At 56.7% G+C, this 19,181-nt stretch overlaps 1 protein-coding gene across 1 annotated transcript in view; it reads right to left on the bottom strand.

The window, feature by feature from the left end:
* Nucleotides 1-7,119, bottom strand: part of LOC139240479 (plexin A3-like) — an 80,544-nt gene extending 73,425 nt beyond the window's left edge. Inside the window, 2 exon segments of the mRNA XM_070869014.1 lie at nucleotides 2,123-2,313; nucleotides 6,917-7,119. Of these exon segments, the coding sequence (XP_070725115.1) occupies nucleotides 2,123-2,313; nucleotides 6,917-7,043 (318 nt within the window). The 5' untranslated portion in view covers nucleotides 7,044-7,119.
* Nucleotides 7,120-19,181: the final 12,062 nt, after the last annotated feature.

Consider the following 19,181-nt stretch of genomic DNA (forward strand, 5'->3'; position numbering starts at 1 on the left):
CAGAGTAAAGCTCCCTCTACACTGTCCCATCAAACACTCCCAGGGCAGGTACAGGGGGTGAGATACAGAGTAAAGCTCCCTCTACACTGTCCCATCAAACACTCCCAGGGCAGGTACAGGGGGGTAGATACAGAGTAAAGCTCCCTCTACACTGTCCCATTAAACACTCCCAGGGCAGGTACAGGGGGTTAGATACAGAGTAAAGCTCCCTCGACACTGTCCCATCAAACACTCCCAGGGCAGGTACAGAGGGTTAGATTATGAGTAAAGCTCCCTCTACACTGTCCCATCAAACACTCCCAGGGCAGGTACAGGGGGTTAGATACAGAGTAAAGCTCCCTCGACACTGTCCCATCAAACACTCCCAGGGCAGGTACAGGGGGTTAGATACAGAGTAAAGCTCCCTCTACACTGTCCCATCAAACACTCCCAGGGCAGGTACAGGGGGTGAGATACAGAGTAAAGCTCCCTCGACACTGTCCCATCAAACACTCCCAGGGCAGGTACAGGGGGTTAGATACAGAGTAAAGCTCCCTCTACACTGTCCCATCAAACACTCCCAGGGCAGGTACAGGGGGTGAGATACAGAGTAAAGCTCCCTCTACACTGTCCCATCAAACACTCCCAGGGCAGGTACAGGGGGTGAGATACAGAGTAAAGCTCCCTCTACACTGTCCCATCAAACACTCCCAGGGCAGGTACAGGGGGTGAGATACAGAGTAAAGCTCCCTCTACACTGTCCCATCAAACACTCCCAGGGCAGGTACAGGGGGTTAGATACAGAGTAAAGCTCCCTCTACACTGTCCCATCAAACACTCCCAGGGCAGGTACAGGGGGTGAGATACAGAGTAAAGCTCCCTCTACACTGTCCCATCAAACACTCCCAGGGCAGGTACAGGGGGTTAGATACAGAGTAAAGCTCCCTCGACACTGTCCCATCAAACACTCCCAGGGCAGGTACAGAGGGTTAGATTATGAGTAAAGTTCCCTCTACACTGTCCCATCAAACACTCCCAGGGCAGGTACAGGGGGTTAGATACAGAGTAAAGCTCCCTCGACACTGTCCCATCAAACACTCCCAGGGCAGGTACAGGGGGTTAGATACAGAGTAAAGCTCCCTCTACACTGTCCCATCAAACACTCCCAGGGCAGGTACAGGGGGTGAGATACAGAGTAAAGCTCCCTCGACACTGTCCCATCAAACACTCCCAGGGCAGGTACAGGGGGTTAGATACAGAGTAAAGCTCCCTCTACACTGTCCCATCAAACACTCCCAGGGCAGGTACAGGGAGTGAGATACAGAGTAAAGCTCCCTCTACACTGTCCCATCAAACACTCCCAGGGCAGGTACAGGGGGTGAGATACAGAGTAAAGCTCCCTCGACACTGTCCCATCAAACACTCCCAGGGCAGGTACAGGGGGTTAGATACAGAGTAAAGCTCCCTCTACACTGTCCCATCAAACACTCCAAGGGCAGGTACAGGGGGTGAGATACAGAGTAAAGCTCCCTCGACACTGTCCCATCAAACACTCCCAGGGCAGGTACAGGGGGTGAGATACAGAGTAAAGCTCCCTCGACACTGTCCCATCAAACACTCCCAGGGCAGGTACAGGGGGTTAGATACAGAGTAAAGCTCCCTCTACACTGTCCCATCAAACACTCCCAGGGCAGGTACAGGGGGTTAGATACAGAGTAAAGCTCCCTCTACACTGTCCCATCAAACACTCCCAGGGCAGGTACAGCACGGGGTTAGATACAGAGTAAAGCTCCCTCTACACTGTCCCATCAAACACTCCCAGGACAGGTACAGGGGGTTAGATACAGAGTAAAGCTCCCTCTACACTGTCCCATCAAACACTCCCAGGGCAGGTACAGGGGGTTAGATACAGAGTAAAGCTCCCTCTACACTGTCCCATCAAACACTCCCAGGGCAGGTACAGGGGGTGAGATACAGAGTAAAGCTCCCTCTACACTGTCCCATCAAACACTCCCAGGGCAGGTACAGCACGGGTTAGATACAGAGTAAAGCTCCCTCTACACTGTCCCATCAAACACTCCCAGGGCAGGTACAGGGGGTTAGACACAGAGTGAAGCAGACGACAGAAGGAGGGGGTCCTTACCTTGACCACCCGGGGGTGGGTACACCTGATGTTGCGCCCGCCCGGTGCCATCCAGTTGAAGTTGGGCGCGGCGCAGTGCTGTAGTAGCCGACACCGGCGCTCCGGCACACACCAGCCGCACTCGAACCTGGGCTCGGCCTTGAGGCACAGGCCACAGCTCTCCCGCTGAACAGAGCAGTTGTACAGGAGGGCTGTGGGGGGAGAGGAGAGGGGCATCCGTCAGCCGAGACCCGGCTTCCCGTCTCGCACCGCGTCCTCACGGTCAACCAGACCCGCTCGCCAACCGGCACACCCCTCGGGATCTCTGTAACCCCCTCCAGCCCCTACACCCCTCCCTATCTCTGTAACCCCCTCCAGCCCCGACACCCCTCCCTATCTCTGTAACCCCCTCCAGCCCCGACACCCCTCCCTATCTCTGTAACCCCCTCCAGCCCCTACACCCCTCCCTATCTCTGTAACCCCCTCCGGCCCCTACACCCCTCGGGATCTCTGTAACCCCCTCCAGCCCCTACACCCCTCGGGATCTCTGTAACCCCCTCCGGCCCCTACACCCCTCCCTATCTCTGTAACCCCCTCCGGCCCCTACACCCCTCCCGATCTCTGTAACCCCCTCCAGCCCCTACACCCCTCCCTATCTCTGTAACCCCCTCCAGCCCCTACACCCCTCCCTATCTCTGTAACCCCCTCCAGCCCCTACACCCCTCCCTATCTCTGTAACCCCCTCCAGCCCCTACACCCCTCCCTATCTCTGTAACCTCCTCCAGCCCCTACACCCCTCCCTATCTCTGTAACCTCCTCCAGCCCCTACACCCCTCCCTATCTCTGTAACCCCCTCCAGCCCCTACACCCCTCCCTATCTCTGTAACCCCCTCCAGCCCCTACACCCCTCCCTATCTCTGTAACCCCCTCCAGCCCCTACACCCCTCCCGATCTCTGTAACCCCCTCCGGCCCCTACACCCCTCCCTATCTCTGTAACCCCCTCCAGCCCCTACACCCCTCCCGATCTCTGTAACCCCCTCCGGCCCCTACACCCCTCCCTATCTCTGTAACCCCCTCCAGCCCCTACACCCCTCCCTATCTCTGTAACCTCCTCCGGCCACTACACCCCTCCCTATCTCTGTAACCCCCTCCAGCCCCTACACCCCTCCCTATCTCTGTAACCCCCTCCAGCCCCTACACCCCTCCCTATCTCTGTAACCCCCTCCAGCCCCTACACCCCTCCCTATCTCTGTAACCCCCTCCAGCCCCTACACCACTCCCTATCTCTGTAACCCCCTCCAGCCCCTACACCACTCCCTATCTCTGTAACCCCCTCCGGCCCCTACACCCCTCACTATCTCTGTAACCCCCTCCGGCCCCTACACCCCTCACTATCTCTGTAACCCCCTCCAGCCACTACACCCCTCCTGATCTCTGTAACCCCCTCCAGCCCCTACACCCCTCCCTATCTCTGTAACCTCCTCCAGCCCCTACACCCCTCCCTATCTCTGTAACCCCCTCCAGCCCCGACACCCCTCCCGATCTCTGTAACCCCCTCCAGCGCCTACACCCCTCCCTATCTCTGTAACCTCCTCCAGCCCCTACACCCCTCCCTATCTCTGTAACCTCCTCCAGCCCCTACACCCCTCCCTATCTCTGTAACTCCCTCCAGCCCCTACACCCCTCCGTATCTCCCTAACCCCCTCCTGCCCCTACACCCCTCCCTATCTCTAACCTCCTCCAGCCCCTACACCCCTCCCTAAATCTGTAACCTCCTCCAGCCCCTACACCCCTCCCTAAATCTGTAACCTCCTCCAGCCCCTACACCCCTCCCTATCTCTGTAACTCCCTCCAGCCCCTACACCCCTCCCTATCTCTGTAACTCCCTCCAGCCCCTACACCCCTCCCTATCTCCCTAACCCCCTCCTGCCCCTACACCCCTCCCTATCTCTGTAACCTCCTCCCGCCCCTACACCCCTCCCTATCTCTGTGACCCCCTCCAGCCCCTACACCCCTCCCTAAATCTGTAACCTCCTCCAGCCCCTACACCCCTCCCTATCTCTGTGACCCCCTCCAGCCCCGACACCCCTCCCTATCTCTGTAACCGCCTCCAGTCGCTACACCCCTCCCTATCTCTGAAACCTCCTCCAACCCTCCCAGCTTTACCCCATCCTCCAATTCATAGAATCAGAAAAGTTAACATCACGGGAGGAGGCCATTCGGCCCATCGTGTCCGCCTCGCGCCGGCCGACCAAGAGCCATCCCGGCCTAATCCCACTTTCCCACTCTGGGTCCATCGCCCTGTGGGTTACGGCACTTCCGAGCACACGTCCAAATGTGGTGAGGGTTTCTGCCTCTACCCCCCTTTCAGGCAGTGAGTTCCTCCCCAGACCCCCACCACCCTCTGGGTGAAGACATTTCCCCTCAAATCCCTCTAAACCTCCCCCCAATTACTTTCAATCTCTGCCCCCTGGTTGTTGACCCCTCTGCCCAGGGAAACAGGTCCGTCCTATCCACTCGATCCAGGCCCCTCATCATTTTATACACCTCAATCAGGTCTCCCCTCAGCCTCCTCTGTTCCAAAAAAAACAACCCCAGCCTATCCAATCTTTCCTCATCGCTAAAATTCTCCAGTCCAGGCAACATCCTGGTAAATCTCCTCTGTACCCTCTCCAGTGCAACATCCTGGTAAATCTCCTCTGTACCCTCTCCAGTGCAACATCCTGGTAAATCTCCTCTGTACCCTCTCTAGTGCAACATCCTGGTAAATCTCCTCTGTACCCTCTCTAGTGCAACATCCTGGTAAATCTCCTCTGTACCCTCTCTAGTGCAACATCCTGGTAAATCTCCTCTGTACCCTCTCCAGTGCAACATCCTGGTAAATCTCCTCTGTACCCTCTCCAGTGCAACATCCTGGTAAATCTCCTCTGTACCCTCTCCAGTGCAACATCCTGGTAAATCTCCTCTGTACCCTCTCTCGTGCAACATCCTGGTAAATCTCCTCAATACCCTCTCCAGTGCAACATCCTGGTAAATCTCCTCTGTACCCTCTCCAGTGTAACATCCTGGTAAATCTCCTCTGTACCCTCTCTAGTGTAACATCCTGGTAAATCCCCTCTGTACCCTCTCCAGTGCAACATCCTGGTAAATCTCCTCTGCACCCTCTCCAGTGCAATATCCTGGTAAATCTCCTCTGTACCCTCTCGAGTGCAACATCCTGGTAAATCTCCTCTGTACCCTCTCCAGTGCAACATCCTGGTAAATCTCCTCTGTACCCTCTCCAGTGCAACATCCTGGTAAATCTCCTCTGTACCCTCTCTAGTGCAACATCCTGGTAAATCTCCTCTGTACCCTCTCCAGTGCAACATCCTGGTAAATCTCCTCTGTACCCTCTCCAGTGCAATCACATCCTGGTAAATCTCCTCTGCACCCTCTCCAGTGCAATCACATCCTGGTAAATCTCCTCTGCACCCTCTCCAGTGCAATCACATCCTGGTAAATCTCCTCTGTACCCTCTCTAGTGCAACATCCTGGTAAATCTCCTCTGTACCCTCTCCAGTGCAACATCCTGGTAAATCTCCTCTGTACCCTCTCTAGTGCAACATCCTGGTAAATCTCCTCTGTACCCTCTCCAGTGCAACATCCTGGTAAATCTCCTCTGTACCCTCTCCAGTGCAATCACATCCTGGTAAATCTCCTCTGCACCCTCTCCAGTGCAATCACATCCTGGTAAATCTCCTCTGCACCCTCTCCAGTGCAATCACATCCTGGTAAATCTCCTCTGTACCCTCTCTAGTGCAACATCCTGGTAAATCTCCTCTGTACCCTCTCTAGTGCAACAGCCTGGTAAATCTCCTCTGTACCCTCTCCAGTGCAACATCCTGGTAAATCTCCTCTGTACCCTCTCTAGTGTAACATCCTGGTAAATCCCCTCTGTACTCTCTCCAGTGCAACATCCTGGTAAATCTCCTCTGTACCCTCTCCAGTGCAACATCCTGGTAAATCTCCTCTGTACCCTCTCCAGTGCAACATCCTGGTAAATCTCCTCTGTACCCTCTCCAGTGCAACACCCTGGTAAATCTCCTCTGTACCCTCTCCAGTGCAACATCCTGGTAAATCTCCTCTGTACCCTCTCCAGTGCAATCACATCCTTCCTGTAATGCGGTGACCAGAACTGCACGCAGTACTCCAGCTGTGGCCTGTGCAGTTTAAGCATAACCTCCCTGCTCTTGTGTTCTATTCCTCGATTAATAAAGGCAAGTATTCCGTATGCCTTCTTAACCACCTTATCCACCTGGCCTGCTACCTTCAGGGATCTGTGGACCTGCACTCCCAGGTCCCTCTGTTCCTCTACACTTCTCAATGTCTGACCATGTAATGTGGATTCCCTCGCCTTGTTAGCCCTCCCCAAATGCATCGCACCCTCTTGCGCACTGCCCCCCCCCCCCACTCCTCGCCCCCTCGATTTCCATCTCTCCACTATTGGTGACCCGCTAGGGTCTCAAGCTCTGGAATTCCCTCCCTCAACGTCTGCGCCTCTCTCTCTCCTCCTTTAAGTCCCACCTCCGTGACACTTGGGGCACTGGTCCTAATATCGCCTTATGTGGCCCGGGGGTTGAATCTGTTTCTGATTGGTGCTCCGGTGAGGTGCCTTGGGGCAGTTAAAGGCGCTAAATAAACGCAACTGGCTCCCCGCCACAGGTCTGTTACCTAGAGTCACATTACGTAGGATAGACAGGGTGGAATTAAGTGGGAAAATATCCCAAATATCCAGCGGCCAGCGGTGTGCCGAACGTGGTTCTTGCCGACCCTACCTTTAACGCTCACAGGCTTGTCGATGATAAACTCCCCGTCCCACACAATGGAGAAGTCCACAGCCAGGTCGCCGATGTCGTCACCGTCGTAGGAGTACTGCAAGGAAGAGGGGAGAGGTGAGGGCATTCTGGGGCTGCGAGAGAGGCAGAGAGAGAGAGAGGGAGGGAGAGAGAGGGACACACACACAGAGAGAGAGAGAGAGATAGAGGGGGTGGGAGAGGGAGAGTCAGAGAGAGGGAGAGACAGAGAGAGAGAGAGGGAGAGGGACACACACACACACACAGAGAGAGGGGGTGGGAGAGGGAGAGAGAGTCAGAGAGAGGGAGAGACAGAGAGAGAGAGAGAGGGAGAGAGAGTCAGAGAGAGGGAGAGACAGAGAGAGAGAGAGAGAGAGAGAGGGAGGGAGAGAGAGGGACACACACACACACACAGAGGGAGGGAGTGGGAGAGGGAGAGAGAGTCAGAGAGAGGGAGAAACAGAGAGAGAGAGAGAGGGAGGGAGAGAGAGGGACACACACACACACAGAGGGAGGGAGTGGGAGAGGGAGAGAGAGTCAGAGAGAGGGAGAGACAGAGAGAGAGAGAGAGAGAGGGAGGGAGAGAGAGGGACACACACACACACAGAGGGAGGGGGTGGGAGAGGGAGAGAGAGTCAGAGAGAGGGAGAGAGAGAGAGAGGGAAGGAGAGAGAGGGACACACACACAGAGAGGGAGGGGGGTGGGAGAAGGAGAGAGGGAGAGAGAGTCAGAGGGAGGGAGAGAGAGGGAGAGTGAGGGGGGTAGAGGGAGAGAGAGAGATTCAGAGAGCGGAGGAGAGAGAGACTCAGATAGACAGAGAGAGAGAGAGACAGAGAGCGCGAGACAGAGAAAGAGAGAGAGACAGAAAGAGAGAGAGACACACAGACAGAGAGAGTGAGAGAGAGAGAGGCAGACGGACATGGAGAGCGAGAGATAGTCAGAAATAGAGAAATGCACACAGAGACAGACAGACAGACAAAATAACAGATACCCGGGAGTGAGTTACAGGCTGGAATCTAATCGAGGGGTTCGGGGGGGGTTTATATATAGAATAACAGATACCCGGGAGTGAGTTACAGGCTGGAATCTAATCGAGGGGTTCAGGGGGTTTATATATAGAATAACAGATACCCGGGAGTGAGTTACAGGCTGGAATCTAATCGAGGGGTTCGGGGGGTTTATATATAGAATAACAGATACCCGGGAGTGAGTTGCAGGCTGGAATCTAATCGAGGGGTTCGGGGAGTTTATATATAGAATAACAGATACCCGGGAGTGAGTTACAGGCTGGAATCTAATCGAGGGGTTCGGGGGGGTTTATATATAGAATAATAGATACCCGGGAGTGAGTTACAGGCTGGATTCTAATCGAGGGTTCAGGGGGTTTATATATAGAATAACATCAGACACAGGAGCAGGAGTCGGCCATTCGGCCCCTCGAACCCGCTCCGCCATTCAATCAGATCGCGGCTGATCCGACCTCGGGCTCAGCTCCACTTCCCCGCCCGCCCCTTCACTCCCTTATCGCTCAAAAATCTGTCTATCTCCCCCTTAAATATAGTCAATGACCCAGCCCCCACAGCTCTCTGGGGCAGAGAATTCCACAGATTCACCAGAAGAAATTCCTCCTCCTCTCCGTCCTAAATGGGCGGCCCCCTTATTCTGAGACTATGTGCCCCCTAGTTCTAGATTCCCCCACGAGGGGGAAACACCCTCTCTGCATCCACCCTGTCCAGCCCCCCTCAGAATCTGATACGTTTCAATAAGATCACCTCTCATTCTTCTAAACTCCAATGGGTACAGGCCCAACCTGCTCAACCTTTCCTCATGAGGCAACCCCCTCATCTCAGGAATCGACCGAGTGAACCTTCTCGTTCAGTGTCCCCTGCAGGGCTCCCTCGTGTACAGGCTCCTTCCCTCGCTTGAGGGGACGGGCCAATGCTGGGGTCTTGCTGCTCTCTGTGTTGGGCCACAGCCCCTGACCTATGTCCATAGCAGCCCCCCAGCACTCCGACAGACAGCGTGCCAGGACTGAGCAAGCGCAAGGCACAAATAAAACACCACCCCTGGGCTAGAGAAATAAATTTCGGCCTAGTTGACCGCCAATGCCTTTAATTATTGCTTCCCCCCCTGAGCAGCAGGTCAAGGGGACGCGCCTCCTGCAGCTGCTGGCGTTAACGCCCCGGGGGGGAGTGAATGTCGTCTCCAGGGAAGGCCACTAATATCATCATCTTAATCACCATAGGCCATCCCTCGAATCGAGGACGCCTTTGCTTCCATGTCAAAAAGTTCACAGGCGTTTCAATGAAGGCCCTAAAATTCCTGGCCCCGAACTACATCCTGCAGGGCGACTTGGACAGGTTAGGTGAGTGGGCAAATGCATGGCAGATGCAGTATAATGTGGATAAATGTGAGGTTATCCACTTTGGTGGCAAAAACACGAAGGCAGAATATTATCTGAATGGCGGCAGATTAGGAAAAAGGGAGGTGCAACGAGACCTGGGTGTCATGGTACATCAGTCATTGAAAGTTGGCATGCAGGTACAGCAGGCGGTGAAGAAGGCAAATGGTATGTTGGCCTTCATAGCGAGAGGATTTGAGTATAGGAGCAGGGAGGTCTTACTGCAGTTGTACAGGGCCTTGGTGAGGCCTCACCTGGAATATTGTGTTCAGTTTTGGTCTCCTAATCTGAGGAAGGACATTCTTGCTATTGAGGGAGTGCAGCGAAGGTTCACCGGACTGATTCCCGGGATGGCAGGACTGACATATGAAGAAAGACTGGATCAACTAGGCTTATATTCACTGGAATTTAGAAGAATGAGAGGGGATCTCATAGAAACATATAAAATTCTGACGGGACTGGACAGGTTAGATGCAGGAAGAATGTTCCCGATGTTGGGGAAGTCCAGAACCAGGGGTCACAGTCTAAGGATAAGGGGTAAGCCATTTAGGACCGAGATGAGGAGAAACTTCTTCACTCAGAGAGTTGTGAGCCTGTGGAATTCTCTACCGCAGAGAGTTGTTGGGGCCAGTTCGTTAGATATATTCAAAAGGGAGTTAGATGTGGCCCTTACGGCTAAAGGGATCAAGGGGTATGGAGAGAAAGCAGGAATGGGGTACTGAGGGAATGATCAGCCGTGATCTTATTGAATGGTGGTGCAGGCTCGAAGGGCCGAATGGCCTACTCCTGCACCTATTTTCTATGTTACATCCTGAAGGGTGGAAGATGCCTGTGGGTGGATTGTTTTAACGTGGGGTGACCGTTGCACACCAGCCACCACACGGGGCTTGACAGAGCGAGGTCTGGGTCCAGGGGCAAGGGTTAACCAGGACGACTGGAGATCAGCTCTGCTGCACGGACCCAGTGCACACAACATATCGCACACAGTGTGTGGGCTGGGCCCCGTGCTGCCCCCCGGGCCCTCGGCTCTTCTGGGCCCCGAACCCTCGCCTCTCCCGGGCCCCCCCGAACCCTCGCCTCTCCTGGGCCCCGAACCCTCGCCTCTCCCGGGCCCCCCCGAACCCTCGCCTCTCCCGGGCCCCCCCGAACCCTCGCCTCTCCTGGGCCCCGAACCCTCGCCTCTCCCGGGCCCCCCCGAACCCTCGCCTCTCCCGGGCCCCCCCGAACCCTCACCTCTCCTGGGCCCCGAACCCTCGCCTCTCCCGGGCCCCCCCGAACCCTCACCTCTCCCGGGCCCCCCCGAACCCTCGCCTCTCCTGGGCCCCGAACCCTCGCCTCTCCTGGGCCCCCCTGAACTCGCGCCTCTCCCGGGCCCCGATCACGTCCCTCTACGATCTCTCGCCGCTCCTTCGCCCCCGACCTCGCCGCTCCTGCCATACCTGCCCCGCGCGCGCCAATCACCGACCTGGACCGTGGCGATGTCCCTCTTTGCTGCCGTCGCCCTCCTGCTCCCTCGAGTGGTACGCCCCCACGCTGCTCCGTCCGCTGCCCCGGCCTGCCCCGATGGTGCTCGCAGGCCGGGGAGTGGAAGGATATCCGTGGCGATAACAGAACGGTGCTCGCGACGGCGACACGATCTCAGAGTGCGCGAGTCAAGCCAGGCGGTAATGTGTGAGAGCGCGAGTGTTGTTGAATTCGTCTCGCCCGCTCGCTAAGCCACCCCGCCCCCATTAATCACCCCTCCACCAAACCCCCACAGCAGCGAGGTTTCCCCTACTCCCTCCCCCCCCACAACCTTCTGCAGCCGACAACCCTCGATAAGGGCCGCAGAATTACATCTGGCGTAGAGAAGAATGGGAGGGGATCTCATTGAAACATTGTGAGGGGGCTTGACAGGGTAGATGCAGGGGAGGGTGTTTCCCCCCCCCCCCCCGGGGCTGGGGAGTCTAGAACCAGGGGTCACACAGTCTCAGGATAAGTGCTCGGACATTTAGGACTGAGATGAGGAGGAATTTCTTCACTCGGAGGGGGGTGAATCTGTGGAATTCTCTCCCCCAGAGGGCTGTGGAGGCTGGGACATTCAATAAATTTAAGACAGAGATAGACACTAAGTTGGGTGGCAGTGTGAGCTGCGAGGAGGATGCTATGAGGCTGCAGAGTGACTTGGATAGGTTAGGTGAGTGGGCAAATGCATGGCAGATGAAGTATAATGTGGATAAATGTGAGGTTATCCACTTTGGTGGTAAAAACAGAGAGACAGATTATTATCTGAATGGTGACAGATTAGGAAAAGGGGAGGTGCAACGAGACCTGGGTGTCATGGTACATCAATCATTGAAGGTTGGCATGCAGGTACAGCAGGCGGTTAAGAAAGCAAATGGCATGTTGGCCTTCATAGCGAGGGGATTTGAGTACAGGGGCAGGGAGGTGTTGCTACAGTTGTACAGGGCCTTGGTGAGGCCACACCTGGAGTATTGTGTACAGTTTTGGTCTCCTAACTTGAGGAAGGACATTCTTGCTATTGAGGGAGTGCAGCGAAGGTTCACCAGACTGATTCCCGGGATGGCGGGACTGACCTATCAAGAAAGACTGGATCGACTGGGCTTGTATTTACTGGAGTTCAGAAGAATGAGAGGGGATCTCATAGAAACATATAAAATTCTGACGGGACTGGACAGGTTAGATGCAGGAAGAATGTTCCCGATGGGGAAGTCCAGAACCAGGGGTCACAGTCTAAGGATAAGGGGTAAGCCATTTAGGACCGAGATGAGGAGAAACTTCTTCACCCAGAGAATTGTGAACCTGTGGAATTCTCTACCAGAGAGAGTTGTTGAGGCCAATTCACTAAATGTATTCAAAAAGGAGTTAGATGAAGTCCTTACTACTCGGGGGATCAAGGGGTATGGCGAGAAAGCAGGAATGGGGTACTGAAGTTGCATGTTCAGCCATGAACTCATTGAATGGCGGTGCAGGCTAGAAGGGCCGAATGGCCTCCTCCTGCACCTATTTTCTATGTTTCTATGTTAACCGATAAGGGGGCGGGCAGGGAAGTGGAGCTGAGTCCATGATCGGATCAGCCACGGTCGTATTAAATGGCGGAGCAGGGCTCGAGGGGCCGAATGGCCGACTCCTGCTCCTATTTCTGATGTTCTAATGTGGCAGGGCTAGGCGGCCATGTTGCCCAGCACCCAGCACACCCACAAAGGTGGGGCGTGTTATTTTGTGCTCTGCTGCGTCTCGGGGAGGGGCGGTAACCCGGATTTAGCGAGCGGGGCGGACGTCTGTGACCGGTGAAATTTCAACCCCCCCCCGCCCTCCGTCCCTGTCTCGCGGACGTCCCGCGGAACGTGCTGGCCGGGGGGGGGGGGCGTGTGTAGCAATCCCATCGCTCTGTGAGGGGGGCGGGGATGCTTGTTCAGCGGGGGGAACTGTGCAGGGCTCCGAACACGCTCTCCACAACCCGGCCAGACCCTTCACGACTGCTGCCAAAACTGCTGGCTTTTAGCAAATTGTTCCACCGGGGACCTGCTCTCAATTCTGATCTTGTTAATGCACTTCCTCCACAATCCCTTCCAGCTGTGTGTGTGTGTGTGTGTGCGCGATCAGGGGAGGGGGGCTTGCGGAGGGGAGGTGGGGAGAGAGAGGTGCTTCGATGCCCATTAACCCTCGGCGGGCTGAAGCCAACTGGTTCTGGCCATCGCCATCGAGACTGGGACCCACCCGGTCGCTGGGTAACGGACCGCAGCAACAGGCCAATGCTGGCCGCCCCCTCCCGCCCACAATCGCTCCACCATCAGCGACCACATCCCATCCCCCGGAATTCCTGCCCTAATCCCCTCCGCCTCTGCTCTCAAAGTCCCGCTCACCCATCACCCTCCCTGACCTACATCGGCTCCCAGGTTCAAATCCCTCCTCCAGCCCCTACACCCCTCCCTATCTCTGTAACAACCTCCAGCCCCTACACCCCTCCCTATCCCCGTAACCTCCTCCAGCCCCCACACACCCCTCCCTATCTCTGTAACTTCCTCCAGCCCCTACACCCCTCCCTATCTCTGTAACCTCCTCCAGCCCCTACACCCCTCCCTATCTCTGTAACCCCCTCCAGCCCCTACACCCCTCCCTATCTCTGTAACCCCCTCCAGCCCCTACACCCCTCCCTATCTCTGTAACCCCCTCCAGCCCCGACACCCCTCCCTATCTCTGTAACCCCCTCCAGCCCCGACACCCCTCCCTATCTCTGTAACCTCCTCCAGCCCCCACACACCCCTCCCTATCTCTGTAACCCCCTCCAGCCCCTACACCCCTCCCTATCTCTGTAACCTCCTCCAGCCCCTACACCCCTCCCTATCCCCGTAACCTCCTCCAGCCCCCACACACCCCTCCCTATCTCTGTAACCCCCTCCAGCCCCTACACCCCTCCCTATCTCTGTAACCTCCTCCAGCCCCTACACCCCTCCCTATCTCTGTAACCTCCTCCAGCTCCTACACCCCTCCCTATCTCTGTAACCTCCTCCAGCCCCTACACCCCTCCCTATCTCTGTAACCACCTCCAGCCCCCACATACCCCTCCCTATCTCTGTAACCCCCTCCAGCCCCTACACCCCTCCCTATCTCTAACTCCTCCAGCCCCTACACCCCTCCCTATCTCTGTAACCTCCTCCAGCCCCTACACCCCTCCCTATCTCTGTAACCTCCTCCAACCCTACACCCTTCCCAATCTCAGTTAGCCCCCTCCAGCCCTACACCCCACCCTAGCTCTGTAACCTCCTCCAGCCCCTACACCCCTCTTTTTAAGGGGCTTGACAGGGTAGATACAGGGAGGGTGTTTCCCCCCCGGGGCTGGGGAGTCTAGAACCAGGGGTCACACAGTCTCAGGATAAGGGCTCGGCCATTTAGGACTGAGATGAGGAGGAATTTCTTCACTCGGAGGGTGGTGAATCTTTGGAACTCTCTGCCCCAGAGGGCTGTGGAGGCTCAGTCATTGAGTATAGTCAAGGCTGAGATCGGTAGGTTTTTGGAGTTGAGGGATCGGGCGGGAACGTGGGGTTGAGGTTGACGATGAGCCGTGATCTGATTGGATGGTGGAGCAGGCTCGAGGGGCCGAATGGCCAACTCCTGCTCCGATTTCTTATGCTCTTGTTAAGATGTAAATAAGTAGCTATTCCTGCCTTAATCCAGATCACTGAGCTCATTTAGCACAGAATCCTAATATCCTATAAGACTAATGACAGTCCATTCAATAAGCTCTGTGTAATTCTCAGAATCAAACTGATCCCCCAGTGTTATGTGGATTATGTGCTCGAGTCTCTGGAGTGGGATTTGAACCCACAACCTTCTGACGCAGAGACGAGAGTCCTGCCCACTGATCCACTGGCTAACAACTCTTACATTCATTTATATAGCGCCTATAATACAGTAAATCATCCCAGGGCGTTTCACAGACATAATTTGACACCGAGCCACACGAGGAGATATTAGGGACAGGCGACCAAAAGCTGGGTCACAGCGGGAGTTTTTAAGGAGCGTCTTAAAGGAGGAGAGAGAGGCGGAGAGGTTTAGGGAGGGAGTTCCAGAGCTTGGGGCCCAGGCAACAGAAGGCACGGCCACCGATGGGAATCGGGGGATGCGTGAGAGGGCAGAATTAGAGGAGTGCAGAGATCTCGGGGGGGGGGGGGGTCAGAGATAAGATACAAAACAGGAGCAGGAGTCGGCCATTCGGCCCCTCGAGCCCGCTCCGCCATTCAATACGATCGCGGCTGATCTGATCTTGGGCTCAGCTCCACTTCCCCGCCCGCCCCTTCACTCCCTTATCGCTCAAAAATCTGTCTATCTCCCCCTTAAATATATTCAATGACCCAGCCCCCCACAGCTCTCTGGGGCAGAGAATTCCACAGATTCACCAGAAGAAATTCCTCCTCATCTCCGTCCTAAATGGGCGACCCCTTATTCTGAGACTATGTGCCCCCTAGTTCTAGATTCCCCCACGAGGGGGAAACATCCTCTCTGCATCCACCCTGTCCAGCCCCCTCAGAATCTGATACGTTTCAATAAGATCACCTCTCATTCTTCTAAACTCCAATGGGTACAGGCCCAACCTGCTCAACCTTTCCTCATAAGGCAACCCCCTCATCCCCGGAATCAACCGAGTGAACCTTCTCTGAACTGCCTCCAAAGCAAGTATATCCCTCCTTAAATACGGAGACCTGAACTGCACGCAGTACTCCAGGTGTGGCCTCACCAATACCCTGTATAACTGTAGCAAGACTTCCCTGCTTTTATACTCCATCCCCTTTGCAATAAAGGCCAAGATACCATTGGCCTTCCTGATCACTTGCTGTACCTGCATACTAACCTTTTGTGTTTCATGCACAAGTAACCCCCAGGTCCCGCTGTACTGCGGCATTCTGTAATCGCGCCCCGTTAAGAGAGGGAGCGAAGGGCGAGACGGTGGTGGGTGCTGGGGGCGAGGAGGGATCGGAACCCCCGGACCAGGATGGTACAATGGAGGATTTGTCAGGCTGTCAGAGGTTGTGGCGATTTTAATACCCCACTCCCACCGTGCCGCGGAACAGAGTCGCCCCTTGAAAACGGCTCTTTAGAGAAAGGTCCCCATGTGACAGCCGGGGAGGTCAGATGTGATTAAGTGAGCTGCTCTTAACGAGCCTGGTTTCGAGCTTCGCATGAATACTAATGGAACGACCTTTAACCTCAGGCTTCAGGACGGCGCGCTAGGCCGAAACCAGTAGAGCGCATTAGGAAAATTGCTCAAGTGATTATGTATATATTTTTTTGATTTGAAGGGTCAACTTTCTTACAAGAATCCAGTGTTGCTCTTGCCAACCTGCCAGCAGGCAGCAGCTGTTTAAGTAAGTAGCACAATCCCAAGAGGGCGACATTTTCTCGGCCTGTAATTAAGATCAAACCCGCCTCGACTGAACTTGTTGTGAATTTTCCTGTTTTCCTTTTTAACGATACAATTTTTGTCCCTCCCTTCCCCCCCCCCCCCCCCATAGCTTCCACGGGCTCTCCCTGCCCCGGCCATTTCCGCACTCTTCAACTGTGGAGGCCGTCGTGTCTGGTCTCGAGTTTCTCCAGCTCCCGTCACCAGCTCAGCACGATTTTTTTCCTTTTGAAGTGCGGCGGCGGTTGTGGGAAACGCGGCCACTCAGTTTGCGCACAGCAAGATTCCACAAACGGCACTGAGCCAGATGTTCAGAGTCAGCCGTAGCTCAGTGGGCCTCTGAGTCAGGAGGTCGTGGGTTCGAGGCCCCGCTCCGGAGGCTCGAGCGCAGAGAATCCAGGCTGGCGCTCCCAGTGTAGTGCTGAGGGAGCACCGTACTGCGCTGTCGGAGGGGCGGTACTGAGGGAGCGCCGTACTGCGCTGTCGGAGGGGCGGTACTGAGGGAGTGCCGCACTGTCGGAGGGGCGGTACTGAGGGAGCGCCGCACTGTCGGAGGGGCTGTACTGAGGGAGCCCCGCACTGTCGGAGGGGCGGTACTGAGGGAGCGCCGCACTGTCGGAGGGGTGGTACTGAGGGAGCGCCGCACTGTCGGAGGGGCGGTACTGAGGGAGCCCCGCACTGTCGGAGGGGCGGTACTGAGGGAGCCCCGCACTGTCGGAGGGGCGGTACTGAGGGAGCGCCGCACTGTCGGAGGGGCGGTACTGAGGGAGCGCCGCACTGTCGGAGGGGCAGTACTGAGGGAGCGCCGCACTGTCGGAGGGGCGGTACTGAGGGAGCGCCGCACTGTCGGAGGGGCAGTACTGAGGGAGCGCCGCACTGTCGGAGGGACGGTACTGAGGGAGCGCCGCACTGTCGGAGGGGCAGTACTGAGGGAGCGCCGCACTGTCGGAGGGGCGGTACTGAGGGAGCACCGCACTGTCGGAGGGGCAGTACTGAGGGAGCCCCGCACTGTCGGAGGGGCGGTACTGAGGGAGCCCCGCACTGTCGGAGGGGCAGTACTGAGGGAGCACCGCACTGTCGGAGGGGCGGTACTGAGGGAGCCCCGCACTGTCGGAGGGGCGGTACTGAGGGAGCACCGCACTGTCGGAGGGGCAGTACTGAGGGAGCGCCGCACTGTCGGAGGGGCGGTACTGAGGGAGCGCCGCACTGTCGGAGGGGCGGTACTGAGGGAGCACCGCACTGTCGGAGGGGCGGTACTGAGGGAGCCCCACACTGTCGGAGGGGCAGTACTGAGGGAGCGCCGTACTGTCGGAGGGGCGGTACTGAGGGAGCCCCGCACTGTCGGAGGGGCGGTACTGAGGGAGCACCGCACTGTCGGAGGGGCAGTACTGAGGGAGCACCGCACTGTCGGAGGGGCGGTACTGAGGGAGCCCCGCACTGTCGGAGGGGCGGTACTGAGGGAGTGACGCACTGTCGGAGGGGCGGTACTGAGGGAGTGCCGCACTGTCAGAGGGGCGGTACTGAGGGAGCCCCGCACTGTCGGAGGGGCGGTACTGAGGGAGCCCGGCACTGTCGGAGGGGCAGTACTGAGGGAGTGACGCACTGTCGGAGGGGCAGTACTGAGGGAGTGCCGCACTGTCGGAGGGGCGGTACTGAGGGAGCCCCGCACTGTCGGAGGGGCAGTACTGAGGGAGCCCCGCACTGTCGGAGGGGCGGTACTGAGGGAGTGCTGCACTGTCAGAGGGGCCAACCCCCTTCCCTCCATCCCCTCCATCCCCTCCCCACCTCCCTGTAGCTGCTCACAGACCCCGGGGCAAGCTCCTTTCTGTACCATGGGCAGATGATGAATCAATGTGTGAGTGAGTTGCCATTGTCCTGCGTGTGGGCTCGGGGGACGGGCTGATCTGTTGGAGAGGCAGTAGTGTAACCCGTGCCCGAATGCTCAGAGCTGGCCGCCCGCACACCCCCATCCTGATCCCTCTGCATAGTCAGGCAGGGGGCGGGCGTCGAGACACCCTCTCCCCCTGTGTCTGTGTCTCTCTCTCTCTCTCTCTCTCGGTCTCTCTCTCTCTCTCTTGGTCTCTCTCTCTCTCTCGGTCTCTCTCTCTCTCGGTCTCTCGCTCTCGGTCTCTCTCTCACTCTCTCGGTCTTTCTCTCTCTCGGTCTCTCGCTCTCGGTCTCTCGCTCTCGGTCTCTCGCTTTCTCTCTCGGTCCCTCTCTCGGTCTCTCTCTCTCGCTGTCTCTCTCTCTCTCTCTCGCTGTCTCTCTCTCTCGCTGTCTCTCTCTCTCGGTCTCTCTCTCTCGGTCGGTCTCTCTCTCTCGGTCTCTCGGTCTCTCTTCTCGCTCGGTCTCTCGGTCTCTCTCTCTCTCTCTCTCTCGGTCTCTCTCTCTCTCTCTCGGTCTCGGTCTCTCTCTCTCGGTCTCTCTCTCTCGGTCTCTCTCTCTCTCTCTCTCTCTCTCTCGGTCTCGGTCTCTCTCTCTCGGTCTCTCTCTCTCGCTGTCTCTCGCTCTCGGTCTCTCTCCCTCGGTCTCTCGGTCTCTCTTCTCGCTCGGTCTCTCGGTCTCTCTCTCTCTCTCTCTCTCTCTCGGTCTCTCTCTCTCTCTCTCTCTCTCGGTCTCGGTCTCTCTCTCTCGGTCTCTCTTCTCGCTCGGTCTCTCTCTCTCTCTCTCGCTCTCTCTCTCTCGGTCTCTCGGTCTCTCTTCTCGCTCGGTCTCTCGGTCTCTCTCTCTCTCTCTCTCTCGGTCTCGGTCTTTCTCTCTCTCTCGCTGTCTCTCTCTCGGTCTCTCTCTCTCTCTCGGTCTCACTCTCCCTCACTCTATGTGGAGGGAGACAATGCAGATATCACCCCCCCCCTCCCTCCCCTTCTCCTCCCCGTTCCCCTCCCCACCCAGCAACACCAGGACAGTGGGCTATTGGACTGCGGAGGGAAGCACTGCGGGAGGG

This window comes from Pristiophorus japonicus, chromosome 32 (assembly GCF_044704955.1).
Source record: "Pristiophorus japonicus isolate sPriJap1 chromosome 32, sPriJap1.hap1, whole genome shotgun sequence".
In the NCBI taxonomy this organism is placed as follows: Eukaryota; Metazoa; Chordata; class Chondrichthyes; family Pristiophoridae; genus Pristiophorus; species Pristiophorus japonicus.